Genomic DNA, 14,513 nt, shown 5'->3' on the forward strand with positions numbered 1-14,513 from the left:
ATTGAGACAATATTTCATAGATGGATTGTCATGAATTTTGTCTCATGAACGGGAGGTTATAAACATTTAATATTTTAGATAATGATATCATTGAAGTGTTTTATTTGATTGATATTACATTAAACAAACCTGCTTAATAATGCTGCTACTTATGGTTATACCTGGGACTAGTTTACAATATATTTTATTATACTTCATGTCAAAATGCCAGATTTTGATTGGTTAATACGAGGGAGACAATTTACTCTATCATATGGTAAATACTCTATTACCCTTCACGGAGACGCTTGATCAAGTGTGCGCTTTATTAAATACGGATGGTAGTTATGTACAAGACGTCATAGTTTATTACTTTGAATTTGAAATTTAATAGACAGTAATAATAGAACATTCAGTATAATAAATTAAATAACACATATCTGAGAGGGTGATAGAGCAGATTGTTACCCCTCGAAAAGACATTGTCAACCTTGGCTTCGCCTCAGTTGACAATGTTTTCGCGGTAAAATTTCGAGTCTAGAAGACAATCGCATGATAGAGTGAGAAAAAACACGTGTTGCAGTATCTTTTTGACAAGGAAAAATTAAAAGGCAGCCTCAAATACGATATCATTGCAACCAAGGGTAACGATGATACCACCCCCTCTTGAAGAGGAGGGGTGGATCTTGGCTATCGAAGATGCAAATGCGATAGATTGTCATCAATATTCTTTGTGCTTGGCCAATGTCAAAAAAGTTTATCAGATACAGACCTTAAACAACACGATATACTTCAATTTGATAAGCCAAGAGCAGCTGAGATATCCAGTACCCCACCCTTTTAATCTTTTCATATATTTTGAATATTAAAAATGGCTGGATCCGCCCCTGTTCGGATGTATTTGGGTCATTATAAAAAAAACATGCAAATTTCGATGAGGAAAAATTTTGGAAAATGATGTCATTGTTTTGAAAATTTAAATATGTCCTCTTATTCTATAATATGGTAGCAACTATATTCAGAAATATGCAATGGGAAAAATGAAGAGTTCCTTCAATTTTAACAAATTTAGGTCATCCTCTGATAGAACCATGTCAATGGTGTTACCAATATAAAACATGCATTTAGTTACTAAAAAATATTGTTAAATATCAAACAACTGTTCCAATTTGTTGTTAAGGTGTAAATTACTACTTATGACATTATTTTTATAGGTATGCATTCTATTTAAACATATATTTCAGAATAAATTGTCGTAAATAAGTTGGCTGTCCTCATTATGGCCGTTGTAAATATTAAAAAATATACTTAAACTGAATATATGTAAAATGTGTAAAATTAAATGATTAGATAATGCCTAATCCTTCGTATACGGCCTAAAAACACTTTCATTTGTTAATAAAAAATAAAAAATATTGCATTTTTATATAGTAACACCACTGACCCTTCAGTAACTCTAATGACACAAAAGTATCACCATTGACAACATATTTCAATTTTTACTTTTTTAAGTACTGAACACAAAACAAAGAACACTGAGCAAAAGAAAAAGAAGAAAAAATAATTCTTAGGCTAAAAAATCTCAAATTATATAACATAACATCAATAACTAAAAATGTCAATAGTGTTACTAAATAGTGTCATTGGTGTTACCAGCATACACCAGTTTGTGTAAACTTTGTATATGTAATACATTATATTGTTAAAACATTGTTAAATAAGTATAATATTTCATAAATAATATGATTTTTCGCTTGTTAAACATGAAAGAAACACATAAAAATGCTGATTGTCATAATATATTCAGTGGTGTTACTAAACTGGTCAGTGGTGTTATTTTATTAAAGTGGTCTCACCATTGACAGTAACACCATTGATTTACAGGTGTATTTTTGGATTTAGTTACAAAATAAGTGTTCCATTCCCCTATTTTATATGTTATTCCTGGTGCATGTTTCTGCAATCAATATCTTTTCATAAATCAAAGTTCAGGAAATCTTTCTGAAAATGATTTTTATAAGGGTACACCATGGACACTATTTCCATTTACGATATAGCTTTTACTTACTTTTAAGATTTTTTCACTAAATTTTTAACATAGATTTATTTTTTTCTTTTGCATAACATGCTTACAGGACTGAGGTAATATGGCTAGGGGAGAAACTATTGTAAATGCTGAAATCTTGAAAAAGATAACTCTTACCCAACCAATTGCCTTTTGGTTACACCAGTGACTTAAAAAAATGAGACTCTTCTTTTTGTTGAAAATTTTTATTATGAAACCAACATACACCTCCCAAGTCATTAAAAACTGTTTGTATGTATCAAAATGCAATTAATAGTGATAAATCCTAATAACAAATGATATGAATAATAGTCCTATTTTATGTCTGAAAGGTATTATAGTAAAAAATAACAGTTAATTCTGGCTATATCCAAAGGTTTAAGAAAACATTAAGGATGTTTTTATAACATTACATACTGTAAACTGTAAATAGTGTATCACAAAACATTCATATCTAACATATAGTAATACAAGTGTTATTTCGATATATATTCATGTCTGTGACTTAAAAAGACTAAAATAACATAGTTTTGCATGTTTTTTTTTATAATGACCCATTTACGATTGGTTTAAATCACGTCTTTAAAAATGATTCAGTAATTTCAGATACTTCTGATAATCAGCAACTTTATCAGATACTTTATCTGATGCAGCTTAAAATTGTGACATATTCAGCTACTTTTGATCGGCTAATTAAGATACCGAAGTTAACAAACTATTGAGGTTTTTTTACCAGGCTTTATCACAAGAAAATCAACTTTATTGTAGTTCTGGATTCTGCAAGAACTATGCTGACCTGTTAGACTTAATGTGTTGTTTGGTTAATGTCTCGTTGACTGTATCCTTTTATTCTTGTTAAATGAAAAAATGTATCTGCCTATTCAAAACTTTACTATAAAAAGACTACATTCGTATGAAATATTCGTCACAAAAAGTGACCCGTTGGATAGACTTTGACTTAGCAAAAATGTATGTATCGTCGCCTGCTCATTATACAATTCATTATACAAACAGGGTATCAGTCGACTTATAAATTGTAATGCGGATATAAATAACTTTTGTGTTTGCATAGAACAAAAGTACTTATTAATACGTGACGCGTTTTGTCCTTGTATTGATTTAAGAGGATATGTGAACCAAAGGTAATGTGTTTACAAATGGCGAAATATATTTCATGTGAAGAAAGAAATTGAAAGGTAAGTTATTCTGTTTTCTTTTCTGGATGGGAATAAAACAGTTCCTATAGATTGAAGTGCAGTCACTCTCGTTGTTGTTTGTTTTGTTCCTCTACATACATGGTAACTCACTGATTGTTCATGTGTTTTAGTCAAAGATTTGCTGGTTAAAAGCCCAATAGAGCTATTGTTATGTCTTTGTTTTGTAAACCATGCCGACTCTAAATAAATCTCATTTATTATTTTATTATTAATACACTGAGTAGCAAAATCGTTACACATACTCAACTCTGCTGTATGTAAAAATAAGAAGATGTGGAATGATTTTCAATGAGACAACTTTCCACCAGAGACAAATGACGTTGAAGTTAACAAATATATGCCGCCTTCAACAATGAGCAAAACCCATACCGCATAGTACATGCAGTAAGCTATAAAAGGCCCCGAAATGATAAAGGTAAAACTAGTCAAACGCCAACTTGAGAAAACTAACGGTCTGACTTATGTACAAACCAATAAACGAAAAACAAATATGGTATGTTTCAACAGCAACAAACGACAACCACTGAATTACAGGCTCCTGACTTGGGACCGGCACACACAGAATGTGGCGGGGTTAAACATGTTTGCGGGCGCCCAATTAACCGGCCCCTCCCCTAACCCGGGACAGTGGTGTAATAGCACAATATAAGAGCAAACTACATGCTTGTCCTACTTATGTTGAATTATTCGAAACACTGAGGTTTATTTACCCCCAGGTTTAGATTGCCTTAAATTAGCCTTGTTTGGCATACCTTTTTGGAATTTTGGTTTTTATTTAATGCTCTTCAACGGCTTCTCTTCAGCTCTTCATGCAACTGCTCTTCAGAAAAACCGCGCGTCTGGGTACCGTTTCACAAAGCCTTCGTAAGTCTACGTGTCATCGTACGTTCATCGTAAATAAATCGTAGGTTTTACAGCCGTTTCACAAAGCTGTCGTAAGTTAAGATGATCGTAAATAATACGTAAATCCTGGCGTAACTTACTACAGCTATACCCAGTCGTATCTCGATCGTACTTTTTCAGCGAATATGAATTAAACCATATCTAAGATGGCTTTATTCTCGATCAAGATGCCGCAAATGTTAGAAGACGAAGAAGAATCTTCAATATTAGAACCACACTTTCTTCGTTTGATCATTTTGAAAATTAAATGGATATTATATCCAGATACAGACTGGATAGACACAGTATCAATGAAATAATATTAGAAATATAACCAGATATAAAACATGATACAAATAGGTCCCATGCACTTATTCCTGAAACGCAGGTTTTGTTAGCTTTGCGCTACTCACTGGTTCTCCAGTAAAGCGCCCATTTTATGACGCTGATTTGTCCCACCGTATCAAAGCAAAACTAACGACTTCGAGTTATATACCCGTGGCTTGTTATACTTATATCTGAGATTTTTATATTTCTTTATTATCTATATTTTGAATTTTTATAAAGTTTAGTACATATTGCACAACGATAGTAAATTTAATAAACCATATTGCACAGGGAGAGAAGCTTTTAAATACTTTCTTTCATTAAAAATGAAATTACGACGTCGGCTGAGAGGGCATGGTATATATTGTCCGTTACATTTATTAACAACACCTTGTACAAATGTTCTTTTCGAAAATAAAAAAACAGTTAAATAGAACGAACAAAACTATCCGTCACAATGATATATGAGGGTCTGGATTAGGGGGGAGGGGGGGGGGGGGGTTGTTTACATTTCTGTATTCTGTAATTCTTTTGGCAATTTTTCTCTATTCAGTAAGAAATATGCTTATTCTGTAAATTCTTGTGTTCAGACCGTGCATATGAAAATTTCCTGTTGTATCATGATTTTGACATGATAAGATCTTTTTGTCTGTATCAACGACATATAAATATTTGAATCTACATTTTAAATTGATACAAAAAATCAAAACTCTCTGATCTATAGATTTTCATAAATGGAGTCTAAAATATATCCATAATAAATGCACTGTATCAAATGCATATATGAGAACAACTACTTATAAACTGCTACGCGTCGCATACTATGCATAGAGACATGCATCATAAATCTAAGTTAAAAGACAAATTAAAAAAAAAAGGAATTCTAAAAGCTTTCTTTGACAAATTTTATACTAACTTCATTTTAACAAGTTTAAATTACATTTTCTAAAATAGAGCTAAGAACTGTTTGTAATGTTGTAAATTTAATTCGTTTGAAATTTTTATTCAAATACGCTGTTGAAGATAACTAAGCGCCAATAAAATACAATAATTTTGTATTTTATAAATTAGTGTCTTCGATAATGAAAAATTCGTCATCGAACAGTCTCATTATCATGTCGGTATTCGAAATGACTCGTTTCATTGTTACTACAAAAAATAGGTCATAATAACATGACAGAGTGTTTTTTTTTTTTGCTTCAGAATGTTCTAGATAAATATACAAAAAGCAAATTTTAGACAATGTACCTCATAAGCCTGGAAGTGGCTAGTCACATATACTTAACGGCGTTTTTCTCACAATGATGTTCTACCTCCATAAGCCTGAAATGTCGTGGCGGGTCACATATAATCAATCCTTCTGACTTCATAAATTTTTTTAGAGAGTCGGCTGAATTAAGACGTTATATGATGAAAATTAATTACTTTCCTTCCGTGAAAATGCATCGCATGTACAATAGAAATGAATCGCCCCTACAGTGAAAATGAAAGTCTAGTATCATTATTCGACAGTAAACATGAATCGCATAACGAAAACAGCATAGTGGAATTTAATTCAATATCAACAAGCTGAATAACAAAACCTGTTTTAAGTTAAACAAGATTAATAATTATGTTAAAAGGTACATTTTTCTGCAAATGAAATTTAACTGCTGATTTCAAATCTCTTGCACGCTCTGTTCGTGAACTTTTCTTAATATTTATCTATTTGTGTATCGATTTTACACCTGGATGGCTGTAGGCGCGATGAAAACCCGTCCGCATCTCATACCTATATCATGAATTTATAAAAACAGTACACATTATATCTTATTTCTTATTCTATTCAAAAATCATGAATTTGTCGTCTGTTTATTTATCATTCTACATTAGAAATTCATAACGGATACAGTGAAAATGGTATTTCAGGATTCGCACATTATATACACTGGTTTTGTTTATTTTTATTGGACTTTTTTGTTTAAATCTTTTTCAACGACAACGCATGCAACTTCTTATTTCTTGTTTGAACATTCTTCTCTTGGTCATAAATCTGCATGAAATATTTGCCACTGTACGTTCAGAAAACAGCAATCAATCAATCAATCATATCTCCTCTAAAATTGCAGTACTATAATAACTTTAGACATTATCAAATAATTGTTGAAAAATTCGTTTAATCCTTTGATCAGATATAAACACGTCTCGTCACTCTCCTATTATTTCAAATTTCCGATACAAAGAAAAAAGTATTATTAAATATCAAAGGAAGTAACCCATCAAAGATACAAGGCTTGGATTCCAAACCGGTACCGCTAAATGCCCAGCTGTATTCCTGATAGAGGAAAGCCGAAAATCCTACGATAAAGCATCTCGGAAAGAAACTACCGATCCATTAGGGGAACAACAGCTAAAACCCTCAGACATCAAATAGATTGGTCTGATAGTTTCCCACATGGAAATTACTAATGGGTCCCATCTGACCACATGTCTCAAACAAACCTGAAAATATCTGCAGAAACTTTCCTCAACAAAAAAAATATAATCCAAAACATAAAATATAAGATGTAAGGATAATAATATTTATCCATGAAACCAATTTGGCAAAACAATTTCAATGATGTTGAAGGATTCTCTCTGCAAACATTTTCACGTCCGCTCTCATCGGCATGCTCGACTAATCGATCTGTGAAAGAAGAGAGTGCCATATTCCGATGTAAATAAACTACGATTTACACCTCCTGTTTACATACAGAGTTCCGTTTTACGATACTCTTACGATGATACACAGTGCGTAACTTGCGATCAACTTAGTAGTCCTTTACGATGCCTTTGTGAAACACACGTAACGGGAACGTTTAACCACACGAAAACGGATCGTAAAATGATACGATGATCGTAAGTTAAGAAGGCTTTGTGAAACGGTGGCCTGGTATGTATCTTTTAAGAGTTTAACTTATAGTTTAGAGTGAATTTATTAACTCAGTTACAATCCCTGATTTTACTTTTCATGCATAATTTGTATACAAAACTACGTAAAAAAACCAACATAATTGTGGAATAGAAATAGAAAACTATTTATTTAGGGCAAACAATAACAAATACAACATGGAAAGTATGTATACAAGAGCACCTATGGTTAAAATATCAAATACTAATAAATGATCATAAATGGATAGGACTTTTGCATTTATCTATATTGTGTTTCCTTATTTGGTTATCACAGATTAAAATCCTCCCGCAGAGGATAAAATCTTCTTTCCCTGCTGCTGCTTTAAACTTATACAACATAGTATGTGAATATCTTGATCAATATATTTATGACGAAATCTATCCAAAGACGCATTAGTCAGAGAGCGAACATCGTCGGTTGGAGCTAGACGTAGGTCAGCACGAAGAAAAATGTAAAAATTATAAATAAGTATTTTGATTGTACTTTTGGGTGTTGAAATATATTACAGAACACTATTATTGCAAGGTGCTTCCTTTATTTGCACGTGACTTATTTATCTTTGTAGATTTATTATTGAAAGGCCATGGATGTAGTATTGAATTACGCCGATGAGTATGTGCTAACCCCCTACGTGTATCCAACATCATGGTCAGAGGACAACCCTTTTCGACAGATTTTGAGTTTATTCCTGGTGACAAATATTGGTGGATATGTGCTGTACTTCATTCTGGCTACGCTGAGTTACTGGTTTCTGTTTGATAAACGACTGCTCAAGCACCCACTTATACTAAAGGTATACATGCACGTTGTACAATAACATCTTTGTGTCCGAAATTTTCTAATCTTTGTTGGTAGGCATGGGATAGTTATATCACATATAAATTGAAATACGAAGCAGCAACAATTTGACCCAATTTTCCTTAAAATTTCACTGTAAAATGTAATTTTTTAATATAAATCTCATTGTGACCTTAAGAGTCTAGATATTGACATTGCTTTATTGGCTTACATAACATTGCAGTTTTGGAAGATATGTTTCCTTACATAATCTTAGATAAATGTTTATGAAATGAATTCATGGAAATAAATCCGCTTCCGGCACCCTTGAGTTGACGCCATGAAATGATGGGAACATACACACAAACCTTCCTAGCTCAGCTGCTTAATAATTGATACATACAATTTATTGCAAGTAAACCAAAGACATGTCGCACACACTGGGACAATATATACAATTACGATAGAACCGCAGCTGACCCTCATTCTGAGAACTAACTCTTGCAACAAAATGATAACGCTGGTTTCCGCGTTATATACTTTAATAATTTCTGCATGGAGCTCAGTGTAATATTAAATCCAATCTGATGTTACGAAATGTCAAAACAGTTTATATAAACCGAAAAGTTACCTGTCAAGACTGGACAAATATTTCTCTAAATCAAGTGACATATACAGTTAACGGATTATAGAAAATATACCACATAGATAATAATTAACAATACTAAATACAAAAGCATTTATCGAATTAAAATAGATGAGAAATAAGCAAGATATAAAGAAAATTAAAAGTGGTTAGTAAAAGTAAAGTAAAGTAATCTTTATTTAAAGTTGGGATTTCATAAATACAATCAAACATAGAACATGAGCTCTTTAGAGCTCTTTAACCGACTGATATATATAATGACAACAGTTGAAACATGAATAAAGATTAGATTATCGTACTAAACTTGAAACAAAACTCAACACGTACGAAATTCCGAAATCATCGCCCCCAAAAAAAAATTAAATAAAAAAATTGTAAACTATTTTACTGCGACGTGTATATATATGTAACGTGGAAGTCAAGTATTCACAAGTTATATAGTCAAGTGCACTCTTGTTATACCGTCAATATTCGCTTAAAGGTTTTTCTTCTTAGGGGTGGCATCATGCTACTGCATTCTTGTAGTGCATTACTAGCAGGACCATAACTACCGATGAGGCAGGCGAGGCGATTGCCTCGTCTGGTTTTCTGGCAAAAGAATAAGAAGAAAAAAAGAAAATGGAGAAAGCTAGGCATGCAGGTGTAGAAAACATCCTTGCATTTTCATATCAAGAATTAAGAAATGCATACTTCGAATAGTAATTAATGTTGACGTGCAGCTTCTGTACTTTTATTTCAACACGTTAGGTATCGAACTCTCTGCCTGATTACCATCGCCATTCGCCTGTAAACCGGCATTTGGTTCTGCAATTATTTATTTCCCGCTAAAAAGTCTCTTGAACGAGTTCGAACGTCAGAGATTTTGGTTTCCCAGGAGAAGCTACTATTGACATTTCAAGTCAGTTTTTGCTAATGTGAGAGATCTTTTTCTGCCCTTCGGCGTTTTTTAAAGACATTGTGCAGGTCAACAATGACCGAGGACAGATTATGTGAATTAGCCATGCTTCATGTCAATTGTACGGACAAGGATTTGTATAGTGAGACTATACAAACCCTTGGTACGGACAATGTCGGGCAAATGAACGCAGAAGCTGTTCTCAAACGATGGGATCTTAGTGGCACAAAAAAGGTCGAACTAGCATTCACCTACAGTGACTATCATGACTATAGGTTCCAATCTTTGGGCTTTATTAAAGTGTTATTAAAATATGTGTTATTTTTAATGAAGCGTTTACCACACACACTTGTCCCGCTTTTTCTACTATCAAACATGTATTTTACTGTAAATTGATACATGTTTGATGGAACAAAATTCAAGGCAAGTATCTGTCAGCCGGCTCTGATAGCCTAATGCAGTTCTTCATACGGTCAATATGAAACAAAAACGGATGTAACAAAGTTTTATTTCGGACCCTATTATTACAATTTTCGGGTAACCTCCCTGTTTACCTGGGGGCCTCACTTGGCGGCCCCCAAACCCCTGCCTCGTCTGTTTTCGATGCCTAGTTACGGCCCTGACTAGTTTTTCCTTGGCCATTAAAATAATTTCAAAATGTTTTGATAACCCGACTTGGGAAGTACTTACGTCATTTGGTCTCTGGTGGAGAGTTGTCCCATTGGCAATCTTACCACATCTCCTTATTTTTATATTAACTGTAAAAATAAAAGTAACGAAAAGCGACTATATATGTAATATCATTTTGTTTATGTTTTAGAATAGCATTAATCATGTTGGTCTCGAATTCGGAAATAATTGTTTATTATCATACAATTCATGTCGTTTTTTTTCTTTCAATTTTAGAACCAAATCCGGCGAGAAATTATTTACACATGTCAATCAATTCCTGTAATGAGTGCACCTACAATCAGTATTTTTTTCCTAGAAGTTAGAGGATATAGCAAGCTGTATGATAATGTTGGCGACACCAGACTGGGTTGGTATATAACTTATGATTTCAATTACTTTTGAGATTTTATGATTATCGGTAGTCACTTTATGCTTATTAATACATTTGGGAATGCAAGACTTTTTTTTAGTCTTTGTAATTTTATATTAAAACTGTTCTACCATGTCTACAGGTCGATTAATCAGTGTACAAGTATGCTTTTTGTATGGAATTTGATGCGACTGTCATACAAGTGAGAGGTTTAGCTAGCTTTAAAACCAGGTTTAATCCACCATTTTCTACATAAGAAAATGCCTGTACCAAGTCAGGAATATGACAGTTGTTATCCATTCGTTTGATGTGTTTGAGCTTTTGATTTTGCCATTTGATTAGAGACTTTCCTTTTTGAATTTTCCTCGGAGTTCAGTATTTTTGTGATTTTACTTTTTACTCATATGAAAATAATAATTTATAAATAGATTTGTTCATCATCTTTTCAGGTTGGTTCGGGATTATCCTCAGTGTTGCAACGTTTATACTGTTCACAGATATGTGTATATACTGGATACACAGAGGACTGCACCACAAACAGGTCTACAAATACATACATAAACCTCACCACATATGGAAAGTTCCAACACCATTTGCAAGTCACGCTTTCCATCCTGTGGACGGATTTCTACAAAGTTGTCCATATCATATATATCCATTTTTGTTTCCACTGCACAAGTTTACATATCTTGGACTATTTGTTTTTGTGAACTTTTGGACCGTATCAATACATGATGGATACTATCGAGTTCCAGACACGTTCAAGCCCATAGTCAATGGTTCTGCACACCATACAGATCATCATCTGTTTTATAATTTCAATTATGGACAATTTTTTACATTGTGGGACAGAATTGGAAAGACTTTTAGAAATCCAAGTGCATTTGATGGAAATGGTCCAATCGTTGAGGCAGTAAAGGCGATTGGTTTGACTGACGAAAACAAAAACACTACGAAAAACAAGGCTGATTGATGAAATCTACAAAAGTGATTATCACACTTTTTATTTCAGTATGTGTATCACTGAAACCGATTTTCGATGTTCATAAAATTTGTGTATGTGTTATAGAAAACAATATACCTTATAATGTTTATGATGTTTAATTAAAACTTATAAAAGTACAAAAATCTTAAATGTTCAATGTAAAAAATACTCTATGCCTTTCAATCAGTTATTTTGTTTAAATTATACTTATTATTGTTGTTATTTTTGTCATGATTTAAAAATTTATTTTGAGTAATGTTGTGATTCAGACTTTGTGATTAATTTGTGACTTTTATTATAAGATTTGCGCGTAAATGTGCATTTCTGCACTGTATAAAATACTTGTCTGTGTTACAAAAAAATTTCATACAAATACTCTAGTTCAAAAGTAAGAGATGGTAAAGAGGAAAACACATTCTCTAATGTTGATTGGGTAGCATAGGTAACATAGTGATAGGGTTCTCCTCATTAATTGGGTAGCATACGTGACGTAAATGACAGTGATTCTTCTCATTGATTGGGTAGTAAACCTGACATAGTGACAGGAATTATTCTCATTTATTGAGTAGCATACGTGGCTTAGTGACAGGGATTCTTCTCATTAGTTGGGTAGCATAGGTGACGCAGTGACAGCGTTTCTTCTCATTAATTTAGTAGCATACGTGACATAGTGTTAGGGATTATTCCCATTGATTGGGTAGAAAACGTGACGTTGTGACTGATTTTTCCTGCTGATAAGGTAGCATACGTGACGTAGTGACAGGTATTTTTACCATTGATTGGGTATCATACAAGGCGTAGTGACAATGTTCTTCCCACTGATTGGGAAGCATACGTGACATAGTGACAGGGTTTCTACCCGATTTTTTGGTAGCATATTTGACATAGTGACAGAGTTTCTTTCCACTGATTCGATAGCATACGTGCCGTAGTGGCAGGGTATCTTTCCATTGATTGGGTAGCATACGTGACGTATTGACAGTGATTCTTCCTGCTGATTGGGTAGCATGCGTGACAAAATGACAGGAGTTCTTACTACTGATTGGGTACAATACGTGGCGTAGTGGCAAGGTTCTTCCCACTGATTGGGTAGCATACGTGACATAGTGACAGGAGTTCTAATCACTGATTGGATAGCATACGTGACATAGTGACAGGAGTTCTTACAACTGATTCGGTAGCATACGTGACATAGTGACAGGAATTATTCCCATTAATTGAGTAGCATACGTGGCATAGTGACAGGGATTTTTCTCATTAGTTGGGTAGCATACGTGACGTAGTGACAGCGTTTCTTCCTATTAATTTGGCAGCATATGTGACATAGTGATAGGGATTATTCCCATTGATTGGGTAGAAAACGTGACGTTGTGACGGATTCTTCCCGCTGATAAGGTAGCATACGTGACGTAGTGACACGGATTCTTACCAATGATTGGGTATCATACAAGGCGTAGTGACATAGTGACAGGGTTTCTTCCCGATTATTTGGTAAAATTGAGAATGGAAATGGGGAATATGTCAAAGAGACAACAACCCGACCAAAGAGCAGACAACAGCCGAAAGCCACCAATGGGTCTTCAATGCAGCGAGAAAATCCCGCACCCGGAGGTGGTCCTCAGCTGGCCCCTAAATAAAATTGTGTGCTAGTTCAGTGAAAATGGACGTCACACTAAGCTCCAAAACATATAAATGAACTAAAATTAAAAAACATACTAGACTAACAAAGGCCAGAGGCTCCTGACTTGGGACCGGCGCAAAAATGCGGCGGGGTTAAACATGTTTTGTGAGATCTCAACCCTCCCCCTATACCTCTAGCCAATGTATGATAAAGAAACACATAGTAATACGTAGCATATTTGACATAGTAACATAGTTTCTTTCCACTGATTCGGTAGCATACGTGCCGTAGCGGCAGGGTTTCTTCCCATTGATTGGGTAGTCTAAGTGATTCTTTCTGCTGATTAGGTAGCATACGTGACATAGTGACAGGAGTTCTTACCACTGCTGGGTACAATTACGTGGCGCAGTGGCAAGGTTCTTCCCACTGATTGGGTAGCATACGTGACATAGTGACAGGGTTTCTTCCCACTGATTTGGTACCATACGTGACGTAGTGACAGGGTTTCTTCCCAATGATCGGGTAGCATAGTAACGAGGATTCTTCGCGCAGCTTCCTAGTGAAAACCTCATTGTCATTATTTAATATACTAGTATAGTAAGTGACAATATTGAATATTATACCTAAATTTGAACAAGAAATTAACGTGTGATGGGGAAGAAATGACTCTTTTAGTTGTAAGTATTATCAATAACCAAATGATTGCATTATATGGTGGGATATCACACTTATTGGATGCAAAATGTAATGATAAATAGCGTCAAATAGAGGTTTCTCGGCAAACGACCTAATTGTTTTTTTACGTAATGGTATCTGTCATACACATATGAACATTTTTTTATTAGAGTTGTTACCCAACTGAAATCAAATGCATCGATATTTATTCGTAAAGAGGCATCTCGAGATACAACAACGATGTTACAATTTATAGCACATAAAGCAGATATGTGGCACAGATTGCCCATTATCCATTCTCAGTTTGTTTTTTTTTTGTTTTTTTGTGTAGCTAAACCTAAGGCATCTTTTGCAAGAAACATCTTCCCTGTTGTATACATTGTATATGAATTCTTAAATTGTGTTTATTTTATGACCTATGTATGGCAAATATGGCAAATATTACATCTATACTCCTTTCGATTAAATAG

General features: G+C 33.9%; 1 protein-coding gene across 2 annotated transcripts; it reads left to right on the forward strand.

Annotated features, from left to right (window-relative positions):
• The first annotated feature begins 3,079 nt into the window (after positions 1–3,079).
• LOC127700852 (lathosterol oxidase-like) lies at positions 3,080–12,011 on the forward strand. 2 transcript variants are annotated; one of them, XM_052204548.1, is made up of 5 exons: positions 3,088–3,240; positions 7,536–7,564; positions 7,968–8,195; positions 10,627–10,759; positions 11,212–12,011. In XM_052204548.1, the coding sequence occupies exons 3-5, from the start codon at positions 7,986–7,988 to the stop codon at positions 11,733–11,735; spliced, it is 867 nt and encodes a 288-aa protein (XP_052060508.1). In that variant the 5' UTR covers positions 3,088–3,240; positions 7,536–7,564; positions 7,968–7,985; the 3' UTR covers positions 11,736–12,011. The 2 variants fall into 2 exon arrangements, with proteins under 2 accessions (XP_052060507.1, XP_052060508.1); XM_052204547.1 differs by lacking the exon at positions 7,536–7,564 and having other exon boundaries at positions 3,080–3,240.
• Positions 12,012–14,513: the final 2,502 nt, after the last annotated feature.

This window comes from Mytilus californianus, unplaced genomic scaffold (genome assembly GCF_021869535.1).
Source record: "Mytilus californianus isolate M0D057914Y unplaced genomic scaffold, xbMytCali1.0.p SCAF_5, whole genome shotgun sequence".
Classification (NCBI taxonomy): domain Eukaryota; kingdom Metazoa; phylum Mollusca; class Bivalvia; order Mytilida; family Mytilidae; genus Mytilus; species Mytilus californianus.

Excerpts from the sequence above, each read along its gene's own strand:
- LOC127700852 (XM_052204547.1), top strand. The coding sequence starts at position 7,986 with ATGGATGTAGTATTGAATTACGCCGATGAGTATGTGCTAACCCCCTAC. Across the intron at positions 8,196-10,626 it reads AGCACCCACTTATACTAAAG|AACCAAATCCGGCGAGAAAT; the intron begins GTATACATGCAC and ends TTTCAATTTTAG. Across the intron at positions 10,760-11,211 it reads TGTTGGCGACACCAGACTGG|GTTGGTTCGGGATTATCCTC; the intron begins GTTGGTATATAA and ends TCATCTTTTCAG.